At 44.1% G+C, this 22,500-nt stretch overlaps 2 protein-coding genes across 6 annotated transcripts in view; one reads left to right on the forward strand and one right to left on the reverse strand.

Annotated features, from left to right (window-relative positions):
* The first annotated feature begins 811 nt into the window (after positions 1-811).
* On the forward strand, positions 812-14,529 carry map6d1 (MAP6 domain containing 1). 2 transcript variants are annotated; one of them, XM_033650176.2, is made up of 4 exons: positions 812-1,211; positions 1,311-1,870; positions 4,704-5,028; positions 13,815-14,529. In XM_033650176.2, the coding sequence occupies exons 2-4, from the start codon at positions 1,335-1,337 to the stop codon at positions 13,890-13,892; spliced, it is 939 nt and encodes a 312-aa protein (XP_033506067.1). In that variant the 5' UTR covers positions 812-1,211; positions 1,311-1,334; the 3' UTR covers positions 13,893-14,529. The 2 variants fall into 2 exon arrangements, with proteins under 2 accessions (XP_033506067.1, XP_033506066.1); XM_033650175.2 differs by having other exon boundaries at positions 814-1,870.
* Positions 14,530-17,365: 2,836 nt separating this feature from the next.
* yeats2 (YEATS domain containing 2) overlaps positions 17,366-22,500 on the reverse strand; it is a 37,726-nt gene continuing 32,591 nt past the window's right edge. For all 4 annotated transcript variants that reach the window (XM_078173275.1, XM_033650433.2, XM_078173274.1 and 1 more), the window contains 5 exons: positions 22,031-22,235; positions 21,188-21,423; positions 20,981-21,055; positions 20,687-20,760; positions 17,366-19,306 (listed from right to left, as the gene is read on the reverse strand). In XM_078173275.1, coding sequence (XP_078029401.1) covers positions 19,198-19,306; positions 20,687-20,760; positions 20,981-21,055; positions 21,188-21,423; positions 22,031-22,235 — 699 coding nt within the window. In that variant the 3' untranslated portion in view covers positions 17,366-19,197. The remainder of the gene's footprint in view (positions 19,307-20,686; positions 20,761-20,980; positions 21,056-21,187; positions 21,424-22,030; positions 22,236-22,500) is intronic.

Genomic DNA, 22,500 nt, shown 5'->3' on the forward strand with positions numbered 1-22,500 from the left:
GGCTTTACAGCATACGACATCCCTCTGTCCTTAAGACCCTCACAGCGGATAAGGAAAAACTCTGACAGTGTGTCAGTCAGCATAAACATACTGGCAGCTGAAACTGAGGCAGCTCAATGCCAAACTGCAAGAATTAACTGATTAATCGATTAGTTTTCAACTATTAAATTAATCACCAATTAATTTGATAATTATCAATCTGTTTGGGTAATTTTCTAAAGAAAAACAGTAAAAATTCTCTAAATTCAACTTAAAAAATATGATTTTTTTTATAGTGTTTTTACTCATCTTTGACAGTGAACTGAATATCTTTGGGTTGTGAACAAAACAAGACATTTGAGGACGTCATCTTGGGCTTTGGGCCACACCGATCCACATTTTTCACTATTTTCTGACACTTGATAAACCAAATAACTAACGACATCATCAATTTCATCCTGTGACATGTAAAAAGGGGTCCTCTGTGGGCTCCATCATGATAACTCACCATTAATCCTAATATGTACAATAGGCTGTAACATAAAGTGTGCACTACACACTGAATTTAATCTTAAAGCAAATAAATACAGACTTCTTTTGATAAAAATGTTTTTTTTTTTATCTGAACCTCATTACCTCCATAGAAGTGCAGCAGGTTGATGCAACACATGGCAAATAGTAACCATGAGAAATAAGAGCCATTTCAAATATATTCTACACACACACACACACACACACACACACACACACACTCCAGCTGGGGTCATCAGGTTTGATGAGTGTTTAAGTTGAACCTCTAACACGTCTACCAGCCTACTGTAGCTACTGTAGGTTTGACGCTGCATCATAATTATGTAACCCTCAGCATGCTGGCAACAGTTAAGGTACAGTAATATCAGTGATGCCAAGTGTGGAAGCCATAAATCATCTCTGCTTCAGGATCTGAATCGCAGGAGCGTCAGGAGGAGAAAAATCACAAGGTTTATTATTATTTAGAGTCGGATGCGGACTCTGTGCAGTCAGCTGGAGATGCGGAGAATAATTTGCCACAGATTCCTCTGCATAGTGGAGGCACTATCACAGACCACGTGAGAGGAATATTCAATGACGGTCCCCGACAGACCGGTTCATCTCTGCTGGCACTCCTCTGCTGCTGACATGGACTCTTGGACACTGTGTTTCCCCAGCTTCCCACAAACGGACGCGGAGGGAGGGCGACACTCCGTCTGAATGTAACCTCTCATCTTTTGCCGTTTTCTCTTCTTTTTTCTGTTCTTTTTTGTTTCATTTTCTTCTTCTTCTTCTTCTTTTTCCTCCTCCTCCTCCACAAGTCAAACACTCACAGAGGGGGGGTGATGGCTTGGCCGTGCATCAGCAGAGTGTGCTGCCTGGCTCGCTTCTGGAACCAGTTCGACAAATCGGACCTGTCCGTCCCGCTCACCATCCAGAACTACTCGGACATCGCCGAGCAGGAGGTGCGGTCCGTCACCAAACAGGTCTCCGCGTCGGAGCGCGCGCACGGGAATAACTACTCGACCCCGGACCCGCGTGCCGCCGGCGACTCTCCTGCGCCCAAAGATGGCACGGGCACCCGGGGATCGTTCCGGGCGCGGAAGGAGCCCAGCTACAAGCCCCGGGAGGACTACCACCCGCCCGGAGTGCCTTTCCCCAGTGTTACCCAGTACAAGCAGGATTTCAAACCCTGGCCCATTCCCAGGAAGGAGAATTTCCCGTGGATTAGTAACGGGGGCAGCAGGGCGGACAGTGTGTCGGACAGCCCGGGGAACAGTTACCACAGCCAGGCACAGCCCGGGGAGAAAGAGGAGCGGGGCAGGGGGCAGAGGTGGGGAGAGCAGCAGGTGATGGAGGGGAGCAAAACCAGCTCCTACAGGTAGGACAGCTCATCCTCTATTAGTAGCTACTTGTTTCAGCACCTGTCGCTGTCCTCTGCATCTGACTGATTGAGCAGCCAGGATGTGTGTGTGTGTGTGAATGTGGGGAGAATTACTGTGAAGGAGAAAGAGCCACCAAAAAGTGTCCACTTTGCAGAGGGACTCATGCGGCATGGGAGGCCAACTGTCCACGGAGAGTGAAGGGAGACAGAAATAATCAGGACTGGGTCTAAGAAAAGAAATAAGCAAGTGACAAGGTGTGAGACGGGAAGCTAAGGAGGACAAGTTAGTCAGGATGCATGAGCAGTTTTGCTTTTGTAAGGATCAGGTGAATTTTTGGGCCTTTTTGGCAATGGTTAATAACTGGGAAAATTGACACCATTATAGATGCAGACAGGACATGTGCAGCAGCAGTTGGAACAAGCTCTCTCAACCACCTGGAAAAAAATATTGATAGTCGAATTGGAAATGGGTGGGACTGGGTTAACATTATTCTACTGAGTAAGTAAAGACTTTAGTTTAAATCCAGTGATGTTAGATGGTGGCAGTGCAACATTTTGGATGCCAACCGCTTAGAAGAAGAAGAGGAAAAAGAAGCAGTCAGGTAATCTGGCAGTCAGTTGGTGATTTGCTGATGGCTGCTTTGATGCCTAATTAGATGTGTTTTAATAGTTCATTGACTTCCAGGGTCGACCCAGCAAGCCTGCATGGAGATAGGGGCCATCAATAATTCTCTTACACATTTCATATTCATATTAGAGAGAGCTAAAGTATGAATATTTGATATTTTTCCTGCATTTTATTTTAGGATATGTGGATGGGAAGTTTTAGAGCAGTGATTCCGAACTTTTTGGGCCCTTAACCCTTTAAAAAGAAGCAATGATTACTTACAGTCCTCTGCCAAATGATTTACATGCATCGCAATGAAAGAGAGCGAAATCTAATTTGATGATGTTTCTCAACTTGCTTCCCGTCATTTTCTCCTGATCCCTTGGTTGGTCCAGACCCCTGTTAAGAGTTATATAAACAACCTATGGTAATTATTAAAGGGGTATTCTGGTGATTTAGTGTCTTAACTTGGGGGACAACTCTTGAAAATCCAGAGGCTGCGATATCTGGGGTCTCATTTCTAAACATTGCGTACACACAAAACCAGGCCTGAAAGAGCCATACGCTACTTCCCAGGGAAAAGCTGTGATCTACAAAAACACACCTGATGGGAGAGACTTTGACCCATGCTCACGAACATTCTGGAGACTGGAAATTGGCAACGCAGATGGTGAGGTGGAAGCCTGATTGTAGAAACCACTTTTGGCTTTTGTCTGTACGCACATTTTTAGTATGGATCCTACGCACTGTTTTATAAATGACACCCCAGGTCTTTTGGCCACTGTTCAAGCTCCACGAACACTGGATCCTACACACATCAAATAATGCAACTCGAAAGCATCTTTCATTTACCCTCACTGCCTGATTAGTGTTCGCTCTATCCCCCAGTCTCAAACCCAGTCCACGACATCAGCAGGGTTGTTTTCCCAGACTTAAGCAAGCTCCATCCCAAGCTACAGAAGACATCACAAGACAACTGCTTTCACAAGCTAAGCACTCCCTGTGACAAGTAAACTGATCGTCACGTGTAACATTGGTAGAATGGCCCTTTAAACTGACTCTACTAATTTTCAACCAGCTTTGTGTCATCACAATGTGGGTAGTATGCGTAAATGAACGTTTATCTTCCCTCCATGTTGCCAGAGCCCAGATCCGCTGCTCATCTCTCAGCTCAAACACGTCATTTATTGGATATTCACTGGCTCTAGGGCTGCTGCTCGAACTACAGATTGTACTTTGGTATTAGGACAATAAGAATATAGAGGCAGATCGAGACAGAGCCGCCGTCTCTATCTCTCTCAAACTGAGATCAAACTGTAAAAGTAGATCAGGGGTCAGCAACCTTGACTATCAAAAGAGACAGTTTTGGCCAAAAAAGAAAATCTCTCTGAAGCCACAAATTTGAGCCTCATAATAAAGGTAACAGAGCCTTTAAAGTCAAATTTAGACTACTGTAGTCATCGCTAGTGATGTTTTTAGAGGAAAAAGTGCCAGGCCACAGACGTATGATGCACATTTTAGTTGAAGAAATATTAAAACATACTTTAAATTTGTGTATAAGCAACACATTTTTACAGTTGAAGAATGTAAGAATCACAAAAAAAAATGTTATAACGGTGATTCATTTCCATGTAATTTTCTGTCAAAGCCACGGGGAGCCACTGGAGAGGGGCCAAAGAGCAGCATGTGGATCTGGAGCCGCAGGTTGCCTACCCCTGAACTATAAGCCAGGATTCTACTACTGCATTGCCTATTTCTTGCCTTTTTTTTCAGAAACATTTTAGTGTACTGTTTAGCTGTAGTACAAGAGTTATTAAACAGGAAGTGGGTGCCATACTGTTTCCTTTACTGTGTAAACAGAGGCTGGAAAAAATGAGATCAAACAGAAAAAACAAGGCAGCGCTGATCAAATATGAACCAACATTCTGTAACTGCGTTTTCAGAATGTTTGCTGGAACATATTTTAGGTTACTGTTTAACTGCAACACGTTACAGTTGGTTAACAGCCAGCTGCCAATACATCACCCACCAGTGGGCGCGTTTATGGGTCCGATGTGGCACCAATTTCCAAGTATTTGCATCTTTCTACTGCACAGGCAGCCTAGTTTTATAAAAAAAGACCTTCTTTCCAGTAGTGAAATACTTATTAATAAGACACAGTTAAACAAACTTTAGCCTGTACTGAGCCTCCATCAACCACCTGATGCATCTGTCTTCCTCCAGGCAAGAGTACAGGCCCTGGACGGGGGTGAAACCCGCCAAAAGTGCGAGGAAAAATCCTCCAGCTCAGTACTCCAGCCCAGGGACAGAGGCCACCAATGTCCCGCGTGAGACTAGCTACCAGGCTGCCTACAGCGGGGAGGTCCACAGGTCCTTAGGGCTGCATCAGGGGGAGCACAATATCGTATCTGCCGCCTCCAACGTACAACCTGCTGCTGTCCCCCTGCCCATTCCCACTGCCCTGCAAACTGGCAGCTCACCCATCCCCTCCAGCCTCCAGCAGAGCGTCCCACCTGAGAGGACCGAGCTCGGTACAACCAAAGGAGAGGTAAGCAAAGACAGCAAAGTTGCTCAAATGGTGTATTATCCCGATATATTAAAGCTGGTGTCAGTCCTTCAGCTGGAGGAGCCATGTAATGTACCTTACTAAAACAGCTGTAGGTTCGAAGAGCTCGTTGGAGGAGCTACAGGTTTAAATTGCAGCATGCTCCTCCTGAAAGTCATCTTCGCTTATCTCCCTGGTGGCCTGTTGCTGTTGGGGCGTTTCAGAAAAGTGATACAGCATTCTGTCCCTAAGCAGCTCAAAGTGACCCAGCTGTTTAAAACAGGCCATGTACTGTGTTAGGTAACACTCTGCTGGTGCTACACTCATTACTTTGACCTGAATAGAGCCGGCTTGATGAGAACAAAAAACTAAATCAGTAATTCTTCCAACTGTGGTTCATTTTCATCAGATAACAAAACAAATCTGTAGAGAAATATGTTGATGTCTGTCTTAAAATAAATAAATAAATCTTGGTGATTTTATTTTATCATTTAGAGGGAAAATATAAACATATTTCATGAAATGTACAAATCCTAATCTGTAATTTATATCTGGAGTCTAAAGTTTGAAGGGTTAAAGGTTTTTCCTGGCTCAGAAACAATTATATGATACAATACAATAACTAGAATTAGCACATGAATTATTGAGTTATGGCCAAAAACATGTTTTGTGAGGTCACCAGGACCTTGACCTTTGACCACCAAATTCAAATGAGTTCATTGTTGAGTCCAAGTTGACATTTGTGCCAATTTTGAAGATATCCCTCAAGGTGTTCTTGAGATATCACATTAATGAGAATGTGACGGACAGGGTCACAGTGACCTTGACCTATGACCATTGACCACCAAATCTGAATTAGTTAATTAACCCAAAGGGGACTTTTGTGCCAAGTTTGAAGAAATAGATATCACGTTCATGATAATGAGACAGATGAGGTTACAGTGATCTTGACCTTTGACCTATGACCACCAAAATCTAATCAGTTCATCGTTAAGTCCAAGTGGATGTTCGTGCCAAACTTGAAGAAATCCCTTAAGGTGATCTAGAGATGTCGCATTCACAAGAATGTGACAGATGGGGTCACAGTGACCTTGACCTTTGACCACTGACTTCCAACTTTGAATCAGGTCATCCTTGACTCAAAGTGGACATTTGTGCCAAATTTGAAGAAATTCCCTCGAGGAGTTCTTGACATATTGCATTCACGAGAATGAGACAGACAAGGCCACAGTGACCTTGACCTTTGACCACCAAAATCAATTCAGTTCATTGTTGAGTCCAAGTGGACATTTTTTCCAAACTTGAAGAAATCCCTCGAGGCATTCTTGAGATATTGTGTTCACAAGAATGACACAGCCAAAGTCACAGTGACCTTGACCTTTGACCATCAAAATCAAATCAGTTCAGTGTCCAAGTGGACGTTTGTGCCAAATTTGAGGAAATTCCTTAAGAGATGCAGTAATCAGAGCTTCTCTGTGGTTTGTTGTGGTGACAGTCCAGCTGCGCATGCATGTTAGTGCATGTAAGTCCTTGTGTGTGTGTCCCACTGGCTAGCGAATCGCAGCCACTCTGCATTGCGCTCATACGGTGGTTACAGCTGATCGCAGAAGCATAGCGCCCATGGTCAGGTTTCCTGCAATTAACACCATTAGCTTTGTTAGCACTGTTGCTGTTCGCGCTGTTAGCACCATTAGCTGCTAGGTGAGAGCCATATGCAGACAACCTCTGAATCATAGATAGCTCCAAATAAAGTACAGAGGTAGTTTAATATAATCAGGGGCAAAATGACAGTTGAAAAATAACCGAAATGTTCACACAGTTTTACATTTTGACCCAGATTTGCGCTCTCAGACATGAGACAGAAAGACGGGCGCACAAAGAACCAGATGTCTGATTGAAGCATAACTAACAACAACAAGGCGAGAGGATTTGCTCAGGAAGCCGAGAACTCATCAGTTCTGTCAGGTTGTTCCAGATTATCGGATAAACTGAACGGGGTGAGGGGCACATCCCCTTTTCCTCTGTCTGTGCCCCTCCCTGGGTGCTGCGGCTCAGGTCAGCTGTTTTGCGTGACAGTAAGCGAGATAGTTTTTGGGAATCTCCAGAGGTTTAGTGCCATCCCTCTTCCCAGCCCACACCCCTCTGTGCCATCTGCCAGTGGAGAGCTGGGGCTGGTCTGGGCTGGGCCAGGTCAGGCTGCTCTGTCTGTTTGCACACTGTGTAGCAATAAATCTCACACTGAAAGATATCTGGGAAGGTTAAAAATGGTTGGGTTTTTTAGTGGGAAAAGCTGTTTGCAGAGCTTTAGCTATCACTGAGGACACTGAGGTCCTCTGTATTTGTTTTAGGAATCTGGGGGAAGTAAGTCTACTTAAGTCTACTTTAGTGAATATTTTATTGCCAGTAGTTTGTTGACTTAATATATTCAAACTTTTAGGCTAATAAATAATAAAGGATTCATTATTTCCCACCAGAATATTATTGTAGCAATGTGCAGAATTGATAGCCAGTGAAAAATATGTCTCCAAATTTTATTCACTGTTCCTCCACTGAGCAAATCCCTGACATCTCTGGATAAATAAACACATTTAAATATGAGAGTATGTTTAGTAGGGCTGCCCACGAATAAGAATTTTCCTAGTCAGACAACAGTCATCATTTAGGACCATTAGTTGACTAGTCGCCTGCATGTTTATGATATTAATTTAATTATTAAATTGTATATTTTGGGCGGGGCAACACAATGGTTTGAGTTGAAGGTGTGAGAAAGAATAGTATCAGTAACATTGTTAACACTGTGCTACATTACAGAGAAATACAAACCGTACTAATGAACCTTCATTAATATAGGCCTATATTTTATCTACAAGTGCACGTCACACACTGAGCGAGCCACCTGTTAATGACGCTGTGGGCTAATGGGCATGTAGCTACTTCCATGTTTCAGATGATATGTCATGTTTGTAGTCGACCAATGAAGATGAGTTTACATATCACCTTGGGTTCGTCCTTCACCTTCTCAAAATGATCCCACACTTTGGATTTCCTGCCCGACATGTTATTAACTAGCCTGTGGAATAACCGCAGGTACCAGCCCTGGAAATTAGGGGGCCGTACACATGTCGCGTCTTTAACCGCCTGGAAAACACGTGGTTGGGTGCAGGGTGCTACTCTTATGCCTTTTTTGTGTCAGCTTTCCGGAGTGCAGCGTCTGAGGTTGCTAAGTAACCTTAACAAGCACAGTATAGCCTGAGTGCTGATCTTCTTCCAGACGCTGTTTATAAGTGTGTAGGCCTATCGTCTGTGGGACAGATGTAAAGCTCTGGGTAGCCCTGCACTAACATGATCAGCTTTACCGTATTTATCAGACTGAATATTTACAGAAGAAGGGAAAGATATCTGTCGGCTGTGATTGGTTTGTAACTTGACCCCTGTCTGACTAAGATTTGGTCAGCTGTTAGGGGCTGTCCTAATGTTTACATCCCTTAATGGTCAAACACTTTATTTTCCTCATAATTGTCCATGCTGGAACACCTATATTTAAAAGCCCAGTGTGCTCTGATTTGTTCAGCGTTTGGTGTCTTTGCGCCATCATTGCAGCCGGTGGAATAACTGTAATGGAGAATATTGGCACTTTCTACCATGAAAAAAACACCCATAAAAGCTTTTAAATACACCTGGACATGTTCCAGCTGGAAAATGATCCAAAATCAGGAGACATTTACAAAATTAGCAACCAAGATTACAGGCTTTCCTGACATTAGCATGTAGCTACATGTAGCATCTGACGTTAGCTTATAGCCCAAGTAGAAAAAAGGGTGGAAATCTGAGATTTTTGCTCACAGGGATCACTTCTACATACATATACCTCATTATTAGAAACTTTGCCACTTTTTAATATGAACATTCAACATTGTAACATTGTATATGACACAAAAAGGAGACGGATGATAGCTCCACTTTGAAAACTCATTGCATTTTTCTGAAAAATGCAGTGTCTCAAGGTCAGCTCGTGAGAAGCTAACATTTTGGAGATGCACAGGACAGAGACATTTGTGTTGGGGAGTAAAACTTGCAGATGATATAACTGAATAAGTGAGATAAAATGAATAAATGAAATGAAAACATTTAAATAATAAAAAAAATAGAATAAATGTTTCAAGTTTTTCTCGGAGAAGGGAGACTTATGACCTCAGTGCTTATGAAGTCTTAGCTACAGCCCTGTGTGTGCACCCTCAGGCCTAAATTTCAGAGGTTTAGGAAAAAGTGATTAATGCATGAGAAAAAATAACTAGTTATTTGCATACTTTTAGGAATAATGACTTCTCTATGAAGCATTAATGTCCCTCACTATCCTGCGTGGTGGTGATGGAGGTCGAACTGAGAGATGTCAACGGTGGGACACGGACTCTATTAATAAACGGTGGCCCAGTTGGAGTAAGAGTTCACGGCACATTAAGAAGGGATGTGCTGCTGGCAGTATGTTTGGCTGTGGGACTGAATACTGCAGTCGATGTTACACACACACCGTCACTAGCACACACACATACATGTGCAGTTTTCATGCAGTTTCATCAGCTATACCACAATCTGCCAGTGCGACACAAACCAGCCTGGCAGCAAATCAAGCTGATCTTAGATAATCCACCCCAGTCACCGACGGCCCACTCACTGCCGACTCATTATTGACTCACCAGCCCCCTGCAGAGGTGTCTGACCAAGCATTACACATCCCACTCCAGTATGCATTACAGTGGGTCATGGCACTCCGCTGGTATTTGTCTTCGAGGGCATTCGGATTCTGTACAATACATGACTGCACCAAACTGTGTTATCACCAGCAGGCCAAGCTTCCTCATTTAGCGAGGGGTAGCACAGAGCGACTGTATTCTATTCATTAAAAGATTTAATGGTTAAGTCCCAAATAAGCTGCTGAAATCAGAATAAATCTGCTCTTGATGATAAAGGAGTTGGGCAGCCATGAAATTCTCATTATTGCTCAAATCAATCTGTCAAATTGTGTGCTCCCCCACCTATAACACATCAAATCCATCTCAACAGATAAAAGCCATCTCTAATTTTATGACATGCGGCAGACAATTGACCGATTAGGACACGCTGATGCTGTTCATCATGAGGGAGATGTGTTTTCTTGAACTTGCTGAACTCGCAAACCTAATTTAAAACATCCCAGTGAGAGTTTGCTGCGAGCAGTCAGACGAGAGAATGAGACTCTGTTAAACCTGAAACCCGGCTTGTCCGACTTGTCCCGTTTAAACGAGTGCAGCTCTGAATCCTCAGCACATTAGTGTGCGTGTTAGGAACCAGGCCTGGCAACTGCAACACAAGGCAAACAGATTTGCAAGGATGGGCTGTATAATCCGATGTGTGTGTGTGTGTGTGTGTGTGTGTGTGTGTGTGTGTGTCAGGGATGAGCAAGACAAAACCGCTGAATGGGGAACACATTCAGCATGCAGAGCGGAAATTTCAGCAGGAAACTCTTGCTATGACAAATTCTTGGTTGTTGTATTATAGTCAGCTTAGAAGCAGCAGCTCCCCCAAGATTTAAGATTGTACTCTCAGAGCTCACAGGCAACTGAGCTTAACTTCTGGATACAATGTGTAACGGCGCTATGTTTTCATATGGCAGTAACATAGATGCACAGTAGAGGGATGGATATTCTGCTCACAATGGCTTTAAACTGCATAAAGAGGATAGAGAGCCTGAAGGGACAATGCAGCCTAAAATTTACATTCCCATTACCTCTGTTTCTTTCTCTCAATTTAGCCAGGGCTGGAGCCAGAAGGGTGGCACAGGCCCCCCATGGAATCTGAATGACCTCCACCCCTCTTTGAAAACAAAAAACTAAAAAGAGATGCAACTCATCGACAAATTGAGCATAGCGTTAGTTCAGGCAGGACACGATGTCAAGCTCAGCTCACATCCCAGCAACATCAGCTGATCTCAAACAGCCCACTGACGGAGCAGCTGATCGATGGAAGGGAGTCAGCTGATAGATCACATGATTCTTGTCTATGCAACCAGTGGAGAATCTCATTCAGGGCGCCCTATTTAAGCTGCTCTGGCCTGCCTACTGTTGCTGCTTCCTCTGTAAGCCGCTTTGCAACCTGCCTCCACCCCAGCTCCTCCTTTTCATGTTGCGTTTGACTTATCCATGTCATTTCTGTTTGTCACTGATGCTGCTCTGTTCTGTTCCCGGGCAGTTTTTGCTGCTGCTCTCCCTGGCTTTCCATGTAGGCGCATGGAAGGGCAGGAAGTTTTGCCCTCTCTGCTTCAGGCTTTCCTTGTTTGCATGTGGAAGGGCAGAGAGGTGTGCTCTCTGCCTTAGGCTTTCTGCGTAGACCTAGGAAAGGCAGAGAGGCCCCAGAACAGAGCCATACCGCCAAATATAATAATGCAAATGGAAATAAAGTTCTCTTTGACTTAAGTGTTCCTGACTGAACTATTAACTATTAAAATGTCTTTACACATTTTTATTAATCTTACAAAGGTGCCGCCCTTCTTTAAAGATCCCCTCCACTCAAACATTCTTATGTTTATGTCCCCTAAAATGTCTGGCCTCGACTATACTTATTGTATCTGTGCACAGTTTGTCACTAGGGAGGGGTCCATGTCATTGGTCGACATCCCATTAGTCCGACGTCCGTTGTTCCGATATGTGATTATACTAGGCTATACTGTATTTGTGTACCATAGAGGATAGAGGATCAGCAAGCTTTCCGCGGTGCTGAACAGCTCCCGGCGGGCGTATTTCTGTCTTGATGGTGCGCCGTGACCGGCTCTGGGTCAGCTGGGAAAGGCTTGAGGCGAAGCAGGCTCACGGCTTATGTGTTTGCCACTTTCTTTTTCGTTTTAACTCACACCATGATCTTTTCCTAACCCTAACCAAGTGGTTTTTGTGCCTAAACCTAACCAGACCTTAACCGCATCATGATGATTTCGAAACAACGGGACTTCAGAACAATGGGTTTAATATGGTTGGAACAATGGGATGTCGGACCAATGGGCAGACCCCCTAGGGGGTCGTTGTCACATTCCTCTATTGATGGTGGTGATGTCTGTGCAGTTCCCTAAAATCTGAGATTCAAAACCTAGGCTTGGCAAGCTAGATTAGGTATGTCACTAATGCCAAAGCCAATCACTGTCCACAGTTAGAAACACTACTTGATGGGGGAACAAACTTCAGCACAACACCGGCAAAGAAACCTGAAACCTCCAGCGCAGAGCAAAGTTTGCATTACCATAGTCAAAGTTTTGACAGCAAAGGTGGTAGAGTTCGCAGTTTTTGGATGTAAACTAGACCAATGTGAACACACTGTAACATCGATATTACTGTAGGTTTCACATAACACTGTGTCAGTCACCAACAGTTACAAGCTAACAAGCTAACCTATGGGATAGTCGCTGATTTTGGCACACAACAAACTCCTCCATCTGAGTCTGGGTCTGACTGAGGCTCAAACATGGCTGAATCTCTCTGATGTTTCCTTTGATGCTAACACTAGCCTTCTTGATGCACACTGCTCTTCCTCTCAGCAACCTAGCGTGGTCTACCATCGCCACACTTCGCTGTTACGTTAGTTGCTTTTTTTTTTTTTACTTTTTATTTGGGGATCCCATGCTACACAAAGTATGAAATCAGTGTGCCATCTGCATCCCCAGTTTCTAAACCTGCCACTGTTCCCGCTTTCATTCCTTCCTCCATTGTTTTTCTCTAACTTCTATTTCCTCCCCCTTTTTTTCTACACCCCTAAAGCTAGGCTTCTCTCTTTGTTATTTTTTTCTCCCCTTGTCTTTCACTTGGACCTCTTCCCTTTTCCCACGCTGCCCGGGACTACAGACGGAGAGCACTGTGCCAAGTTGGCAGGACTCTGGCAGGGAGGAGAGGATTGTATTGAGAGCAGGGGGAAAGGCAAGAGAAGGTTGAGGGAAAAGAGACAAAGCTAGGGAGGAGGATGAGGAGAGAGGAAGGAGATGCAGCGTGCGATAGGTGATAGAGAGTGAGAGACGGAGAGAGAAGTGGTGGAGGGGCTAGTGAGCACCATTTGATGGATTATTTGTTAAAGTGCAATGTTGCACCGGGTTGCAGTCTTCTTTGGCACCAATCTAATTTAGGAGAGAGGCAGACCTGGCTGCTACACTGAGCAGAAAAGCCGGAGTCTGTGTGTGTATGTGTGTGTGTGGGAGAAGGGAGGAGGGAGGAGGTGAACACACACACACACACACACACACACACACACACACACACCAATATGACTTGCTGAACAACATGAACTGCCTTCCCTGCCACCCACAGCGCTGTACAGTCACATTCAAAGTGCTGTTGGAACAGCAAGCCGTCAATCTCTCCAAAGACCTGGTGCTCAGGTTGTCTGGTGAAAGCTGCCCGACTCCACAGCTATGTCACTAAATTGAAATAGCCTGGCCCATTTTTATCAACGGATCCAATAATTGCTAGAAAGAATAGAACATGGGCGACTTTCTTTTTTATTCACCACAGCCCAGATAAACTGTGGTCAGGCTCTGAGAACAGCTGCCATCAGCAGAACACAGCAGCACTAAGCAGGAAATAGCAACACAGTCTAGGACGCTAGCAGTCTGACAGCAGACCTGATGCTTCCTGACGGCACAGCCCAGCCAGTCTCCTCTCATTTCATGGGTCCAGTGTGAGCACCACAGCTGCTGCCCTCTCTGGTTTCATCTCTCTGATCACCTTAAAAGCTGCTGTTACACCTGCCTGTCTCTCTCTGTCTCTCCCATGTCTCAGGAACATCTGGTGAGGACCAAGCTCCCCCCGAACCCTTCTGCTGTCTTTCAAAGCGGATCCAGGGTCTTCAACATCTGACAGCCGCTCCGATTTCCAACCATTCCACTTTGATCGGTTTCAGTTTTAAGGAATCAACAGGGGAATGATTTGAGTCCATTCCACAACACAAGAATCTATGCAAGGGAATGTGTACTGTTGTGAAGCCTGTGGAGCTGCAGCGTCAGTGTCCTGAGCGGAGACGGATAGATAGACGCCCCCCCTTTTACACTCCTTCCTGCCCCCGTTGCTATGGAAATGAATATGCATGTAACTACATAGTTTTAAAACAAGCTTTTTTTGTTTGTGCAATTATAGATGCACAAGAAGCTGGCTGCTCTGTGTGTGTGTGTGTGAGTTCATGTGTGTGTGTGTGTGTGTGTGTGTGTGTGGACCTGCTGATTTGTCCTTTTATTGTACATAATGTTGAGTCTGCTCCAATACTGAATGACATGGATGGTCGTTATGTGAGTATGCTTAGAGTACTTTGTTGCCCTTTGGTGTTTTGCTTGAAATCTGCTAGAATATAAGTTATTTATTTCCTCATTATTCAATGAGTTTACTATTTTGAAAAAAGTATTGTTCGGTCTATTATTTTGTAAATCTATTGTTAAGGAAAAAGAACAAATGTATAATGTAAGTGAAATTACAATAAAAGAATATTAGGTTCTTAGCACTTTCTATGAGATGTCACGTGGCTGCATTTTTTTGGTCCATATTGACATGATAGCATCACACACATCTGGTGACTGTGGAGGCCATTGGAGTACAGTGAACTCATTGTCATGTTCAAGAAACCAGTTTGAGATGATTTGATCTTTGTGACATGGTGCGTTATCCTGCTGGAAGTAGCCATCAGAAGATGGGTACACTGTGGTCATAAAGGGATGGACACGGTCAGCAACAATACTCAGGTAGGCTGTGGTGTTTAAACCATGCTCAGTTGGTACTAAGGGGCCCAAAGTGTGCCAAGAAAATATCCCCCACACCATTACACCACCACCACCAGCCTGAACTGTTGATACAAGGCAGGATGGATCCATGCTTTCATGTTGTTTACACCAAATTCTGACCCTACCATCTGAATGTGGCAGCAGAAATCCAGACTCATCAGACCAGGCAACGTTTTTCCAATCTTCTATTGTCCAGTTTTGGTGAGCCTTGTGAATTGTAGCCTCAGTTTCCTGTTGTTAGCTGACAGGAGTGGCACCTGGTGTGGTCTTCTGCTGCTGTAGCCCATCTGCTTCAAGGTTGGACGTGTTGTTCCTTCAGAGATGGTCTTCTGCAGACCTTGGTTGTAACCAGTGGTTATTTGAGTTCCTGTTGCCTTTCTATCATCTTGAACCAGTCTGGCCATTCTCCTCTGACCTCTGGCATCAACAAGGCATTTCCACCCAGAGAACTGCTGCTCACTGGATATTTTCTCTTTGTCGGACCATCCTCTGTAAACCCTAGAGATGGTTGTGTGTGAAAATCCCAGTAAATCAGCAGTTTCTGAAATACTCAGACCAGCCCGTCTGGCACCAACAACCATGCCACGTTCAAAGTCACTCAAATCACATTTCTTCCCCATTCTGATGCTTGGTTTGAACTTCAGCAGGTCGTCTTCACCATGTCTACATGCCTACATGCATTGAGTTGCTGCCACGTGATTGGCTGATTAGCTATTTGCATTAACAGGCAGTTGAACAAGATGTAACTAATGAAGTGGCTGGTGAGTGAAAGTGCAACTTTGATGTCTGGAAACATTGAGCAGCATAGGTCTCCTTCTCCCTCATTTGACTTAAATTATTCGTGTGTTGTCACCAACTCAGACACCACAGTACCTCTGCTCTCTGTGTAGGCGTACACCTGAATGTTGTTCGTGGAACTGTTGCTGCTGACCCTAGTGCTGGAGACAGAAACGTTGTGGAGACACAGGGAGAACAGAACTGGGAGCAGGGTTGGTTCTAAGTTTTCTTGGCCAATTTTTGTTTTCCACTCTGCATGTGGGATTTCACTGCCTTCCCACCGTGCTGAGTTTGAAAAACCTTCTGCATAAAATACACCAAGCCTCCAATGCACTGTCTTGTACCAGCTGTCTTGCTCAAGAAATAATTTTGCTGTACTCTGGATAATCCACAACCCTTCCTGTCGGCCGTTTTTATAAGAAATATTTATTTAAAAAAAAAATAAATAATGAAAATGGTCTTTCCAGAAACATCAGTCTCCACCACAATTGACCTTTCACTAAGCCCCGCCCCTTTGTGATGGTCTGACAAGCTGTCGGAGTAAGCATGGATCCACACTGTAACTAACTGCACTCCCTGAAGACATATTACCATATTTTTGGAAAAACGAAACAGTGATTCCAGAGAGAAGCAGACAGAGGGGTCTACAGTCTGTGTTTGAAGGATATATCCAGGATGTCAAACTGACTCAGCAGCAACAACAGGTTAAAAAGACAAAGATAGTTAGAAGCTAAAGCCGAACTATAGGCTACAGATCACAGTGTAAAAGTGAACCACCACATCACTGCTGATCGCCACACAAGACAATGAATATAAAGGGAGACTTTGCTGATATTGAACCAGCTGTGTGGCATCACAGTGTGTGCAGATGAACGGTGTTTGGCTTTGCCTTGTGCTGCTGCCAGCCTCCGGAGAGGCAGGGATCCCTGGGGGAAGTCAAACAACGTTCACCTGCACACAATGTGATGACACACAGCTGGTTGAACATCAGCTAAGTTTCCCTGCTTCCCTTCACTGGTTCCTGTACAGCAGGGTCGGTCTTTGTTTCACAGTTATAATCATTAAAAAGCAAAAGCAGCATGTGTATACATTCAGTAGGCTATATCTTCAGTAGCTAGCTAGCTAACCCTACACTTTTCAGGGTCTGATTTTGGTTTTGGAACAGGGAAGAAACGTATATCCTTTTCCAACCTCTCCAGGTAACGAATATCATTAATACACGACGTGCCCCAGGCACAACATTTAGCTCCAAATCCACAAAACCAGCCTGAAAATGAAGGAAATCTGAAACGACTGCATTAGAGTAAACAGATAAAATCAAAACTATGTGCAAGGCTAGATAAAAATTGAGTGAGAAAACTTCATGTAATTTGGGCAAACTGGCCCTTTGACTCTCAAGTTTAATAGGTGCCTACATCTGTGGCTTAGATGGTAGAGTGGGTTGTCCAATAATCAGATCGGGGGTTTGATCCCTGGCTACAGTATCCTTGAGCAGGATACTGAACCCCGAATTGCTCTTGATGGCTGTTCCGTCGGTGTGTGAGTTTGTTAAAAACTCAGCAGCAGGTGGCACCTTGTGTGGCCCGGCCACCAGCGTGTAAATGATTTGTGACTTGTAGTGTAAAAAGCCCTTTGAGTGGTAGGAAGTCTCGAAAAGCGCTATACAAGCACAGGTCCATTTACCATTTGCAATCACCATCCCTTGATAGTCAAAAGATACTCCAGTTCACCGCCCACAGTCCATCGTGACTATGTTGGTTCAAAAAAAAAAAACAATCCAACAAATCAAGTTTTACTTTGTTTATTACAAGAATATTGATTATATTTTTGGTTTGCACTGAAACATGAAAATACAATGTTTGGGTAACCTTCTACACTAATTTGGTTGAACAGGCATCACAACCACTCACTCCAAACACCTCCACTCATCCACTCATCCACACATTAACATAATGCAAAGCTCCACATGAAACAGAATTAACAACATCGGCTGACAAAACACACACGAGCACTCACTTGCCATTAACTTCTGTGATGACTACATCCACTATTCACACATATTCATACACGCACACTCACTACTGTTAGGGCGTTACTGTTCGCAGCCATTATTAGATAAAAAAATAAAACAGGGTTTGAAAACACCGTCTATTTCATATTGGTCATATACACTGTGTACATCACATGATTGGTTGTTAACCAGAACACTTAAAAGCACTTTCAGCTGGCTATCAAACCTGTTCCATGAAGGAGAGCAGATAAATATTGAGAGTGATGTCTTGAGTTTGTGATGATCAGTTCATTAGACTATTAGCTGTGTCTTGTTCAGAGTCTGACATGGGATTTTTTATAACCCTTCATAATCTGTCTGCAACTTAAAAATAAGGAACATGAATCAGTCGGCTCCTCGGAGGAGACTTACAAAACAGCACTATTGTAAGAGCCATAATTACCCCTGCCAGGTATCACTGAAAATACATCAAAGGATGTTCGCAGTGACGACTCATTGGTTGCCATGGCAATGACACTTGTGGAGGAACCTCTCGGTTTGCTTTGCCCAAAGTACCAACCAGACATTACTATCAGCGTGACTGATAGAGAACCCTAATACTCAGATGTTTATTAGTGTTTTCCGATTTGCTGTGAAATCTGTGCTTCACTTCTGCAGGTGAACTGAATGTGTGACAGCAGGGTGACGGATGAAGGAGGGGGACAGCTGTCTGATGTCGTTTTTCAGCCCTGTAAGTCACTCAGGCTTCATTCCCCTGATGACTTGCTGGCTGTCTAACAGGAAACACTTCATCATTACAATAATCTTGTTATGAGGTAAGCGAGAGCACGACGGCCTCTTAAAATGAAATAACACGAGTCCCACAATGCTGCTTCTCGATACATTAGGACTAAAGTGTTACAGTATACCCAGATTATTAGAAACATTTGTTATTCCGCTGCTGTGCGGCTGCTGTGAGAAGCAAGCTGAGCCCTTCTATGATAAAGTTAATGAATACAGTACATTAGTTATTACTGTGCAACCTGAGGCAACAGGACAACATCCAGGTGTGAATATTCAGTCAGTTCACAGAGACTCTGTTGTAACCATGGATAAATAAAGAGAACTGGATACAGCCTTGGAGACGGGGCCGTGTTCATTCCTGTGAAAGTTGCTCAGTGGTACATAAAGCTACAAATGTTTCCTTCCAAGTGTAAAATTACCCAGATCTTCTGTATTACACTGCCCATAAAGCAAGCGCACTAGAGACTTCTGTGGGCCAGGCAGCTAACTTCCAGTTTAGCAATCCACTAATCTAATCATGCACTCTTCTAGACTTTCGAAATGTTCTCGGGCGAATGGATCAAATTCTGAAAGCAGGGATTGTGCGCTCAATAAAACGTACCCACTGATTTACAGATGTCTCTCTCACAATATAAGTCTACAGTAAAATTCTTTTTGGGCTCCATGACAGACCCACAAGGTGTAATTCCACGGTTTGGCCACTATGCCAAATTGGCGTCAAAGTCCAGTGCTGTTCCTGGCAGCTTGGTCAAAACCAGGAGATCAAACAGTCCTCACATCTCACTAAGTGTCGATTACCGGCCAGTGTCCATCTTGTTATGCCTCAGTTGTCCTTAGAAAGGTAACCCATGTGGGCGTTGGTGAGGAAGTCACAGGTGGGGACGCTACTGACCGCCTGGTGGATGTTCATGGCTGTGATCTCTCTTGGAGCCCTGCAAAACCCAACGTTATGAAGTCATGATTTTGTGCATGGCTAATAATAATTCAACACTCAAAACTGTTTGTCATTAACTGATTCAGGTTTGAGTCAATTCATTCTGAGGTCTCTTTCCGTTCAGAAAACAAAACACTCTGGTTAAACATTGATGAATTCCACAGTCTTTGTCTGCAAAGCATTAAATGGCACAAAGATAAAACAATAATGTGCAACCTCTTGGTTTCTGCAGGTGAGGTAAGATGGTCATAAAAATATCAGATGTTACCATTAATATAGTATTTGCAGATTTATTACAGAGCACAAACTCTACTGTGGTGGTCTACTTGGAAAATGTTTGTCAATCAATTTAACATTGATCAGCCCTGTTCTACTGTTTCTAGTTACAGAAAACATAAATGAATTGGAAATTAAAGTTATCACTATCTCTTCACATTATCTTAGGGCCCTGACACACCAAACTGATGGTCAGCTGTTGGTCAATGTTAGGCTGTTAGTGAGCGTCTGTCGCCCTAGTTTTTGCAGTGTGTCCCGCACCACTGGCACTAGTTGACCCTTGTTGGCTGTTTTATTGGCTGATTCAGCACGTTAAATCGGCAGTGACAAAAAACAATCTGGTTGACAGTTCAGCTCAGCACAGGAGAAGAGGAACTAAAGTGAGGAAAGTAAACAAATGACTCAAGAAAGTCAAGAGGGAGTGAGATAAAAAAAAATTGTTACATGGGGTAAGATTATTTTTCATTTGTGTTATCATTGTATTTCATTGTGTTATCGTTCACTTCCACATGGGAAATATCCTGTGTTCTTTCAATATCAGGTTGCGTTGTAAATGTGCTAACTAGCGTCTGGAATTTGTCCTGTCTGTCTTTTGGTTTGTCTTTTTGAATGACAAATACAGACTATCGCCACCTGCTGCTATGAAGAGTTATTCCCTCTCAAACAGGCGCAGAACGTACATGCTAGTTGGCTGTTGGCTGTAGTCTTTGTGGTGAGGTCAAGTGTTTCTTTTCGGCCAAAACAAAGTCGACGTGAGGCAACGCAACACTTGGCCTCATCACCACAAGGTCTTCAATGTCGGTTTGGTGTGTCTGAGCCTCAACATGCACATTATTCAATTTAAGTTGCTGTAAATTCAGCATTTAAATAATGTTCTGAAACTGAAATTATTACAAAATATCTATTCATTCAATGCAATTTCTAGATTTTTCTCATTGTGGACAAGTCAGGAATAATCTGAGTAGCACACTGGCCGTTTGTATGAGCCCTACATAAAATGAATGAAGTGGAAAATGGAGCATTAAGGAGGTTGCATGTTAGAGAGAGAGAGAGAGAGAGAGAGAGAGAGAGAGAGAGAGAGAGAGAAAAAAAACAGGCTGACCTGTTCTGAGGGGATTTGGCATAGGCCCCAGCCAGAGCTTCTCTCAGGATGTCACTGGCAAACTGTTCAGTAGCCTGCAGTGCACACACACACAGACACACGCAAACACACACATCATTAGTCACAAAGAAACCCACTCTCTCGTACAGTACAAGGTGAAACACGTGATACTGTGCAGGGCTACATCTTAAACACACCGTATATTCATCATTCTAGTCAAGGGTATGTTGAGGTAATGATGAGCTACTGTAAATGGACAACTTTTTTTCTGTCCTGGCCTGTATAGTGACCGACCTTCAGAATCATGGCTTCCACTACTGGAGCGAACACATTCTTCTCCACCTCGACTGGCTGGAAGGTTACTCCGATCTGGGAGAGAATGAGGAGTCATCATATAAAAATAGAGAAAGTGGTGCAGCCCCTTCTGGTTAAAAATTCAGTTACTACAGGCAACACAATAGCAGGATGTTATTGGTTAAATTCATCATGTGTTTTCCTGACCTGCTGCGCAGTTTCACCAACAAACTGCGCCGACATGCAGGGACCCAGGAAGAACTTGGGCTCTGCGTCAGCCTCCTGCTCCTCTTCTTTGACCTTTAGTTTCTGGCAGGGAGGCGTCACAGTGATGATGTCCACTATTTGGTCGTCTGCCTCCTCTGGTTCAGTCTTCAGCAGAGCTTGCATCTGCTCCAGCCGCTGCACCAGCTCCTCGCAGCTACACAGGGTTGTTGGGCACTCTGCGGACCGATCCACATGCACATTTAACACACCAGTTCACAAGCAGCAGCATCCTGGCCGAGCTGTAACAGCAACTGCATCAGCATTTCACTGAGCAGCTTGTTGTGCAGCTGTGTGCTTAAAGGAAAAAATGCTGAGGGCTTCTGTTAAATACTGGCTCATTTTACCACTTCAACAATGTGACAATTAAAAATAAAGATATTTGTGCGAGGAGGAGGGCCGAGGAGAACACAAACAGATTATCATATTGTCTGGCTCAGGCAAGTGTGTGACTCACGGAGCTAAGCAGCCTCGTCTCTCACCCTTTAGAGACAAAAGACGGAATTAATGAGAACTATCTGTGAATAAAACAACACGGCTGAACAAAAGCACTGAGGCTACACACTGGCCGCCCTCACGCTACTGGACTGCAAACACATTACTGGACCAAGTGGTAGCTGCAAAAGTGCTACACCCACACACGCAACGCTGAAGGGAGAATATTGATCCACTTTGAGCTGCTGACAAAAGAGTCGACTGTGAAATCGCAAAAAAAAAAAAAAAAAAAAGGCAAAGTAAATAATCCCTGTGAGAAAGCCGCTCTGCACCAAAAACACACAAACTCACCGGGCTCGTTGTCGATCTGCGTGAGGATGTCCTCGATGGACTCGTCGTCATTCTTGCGTTGAGGCTCAAGGTCAGGCGGCGTGTAGCCCCTCTGCCGACACCACTGCACCACCTCTCTGGTTTTTGGGGGAGTGAGGGCCTGCAGGCGGGGCGAGCGGTCCAACACATCCTGGACAACCCGCTTTACTGCCACCGCTCGCTGAAGCTACACAGAGACAATATCTGTTATGTGAAACTGTACATGAGGCCTGAAAGCCCTAAAATCCACAGCTTCACATTGATTAGAGCTACACAGATTAGTTGATTGATCAATTAGTCGACTGAAAAAAAGAATCGCAACTATTCAAGTAACGTTTAGATTAGGGATGGGCAGCACAAGCAAAAACACTATTCGAAAATCACGGCAACTATTCGACAATTTTTCGAATAATCGCCCTCCCCGCCCCCGGAGCCATGCACACAGAGATCCA

Source organism: Epinephelus lanceolatus, chromosome 12 (assembly GCF_041903045.1).
Source record: "Epinephelus lanceolatus isolate andai-2023 chromosome 12, ASM4190304v1, whole genome shotgun sequence".
NCBI lineage: Eukaryota > Metazoa > Chordata > Actinopteri > Perciformes > Serranidae > Epinephelus > Epinephelus lanceolatus.

What these genes read in the sequence shown, in the direction of transcription:
- map6d1 (XM_033650176.2), top strand. Translation starts at nt 1,335, where the DNA reads ATGGCTTGGCCGTGCATCAGCAGAGTGTGCTGCCTGGCTCGCTTCTGG. An exon ending in AGCAAAACCAGCTCCTACAG is followed by an intron (nt 1,871 to 4,703) that starts GTAGGACAGCTC and finishes GTCTTCCTCCAG; the next exon opens with GCAAGAGTACAGGCCCTGGA. An exon ending in TCGGTACAACCAAAGGAGAG is followed by an intron (nt 5,029 to 13,814) that starts GTAAGCAAAGAC and finishes CCCATGTCTCAG; the next exon opens with GAACATCTGGTGAGGACCAA.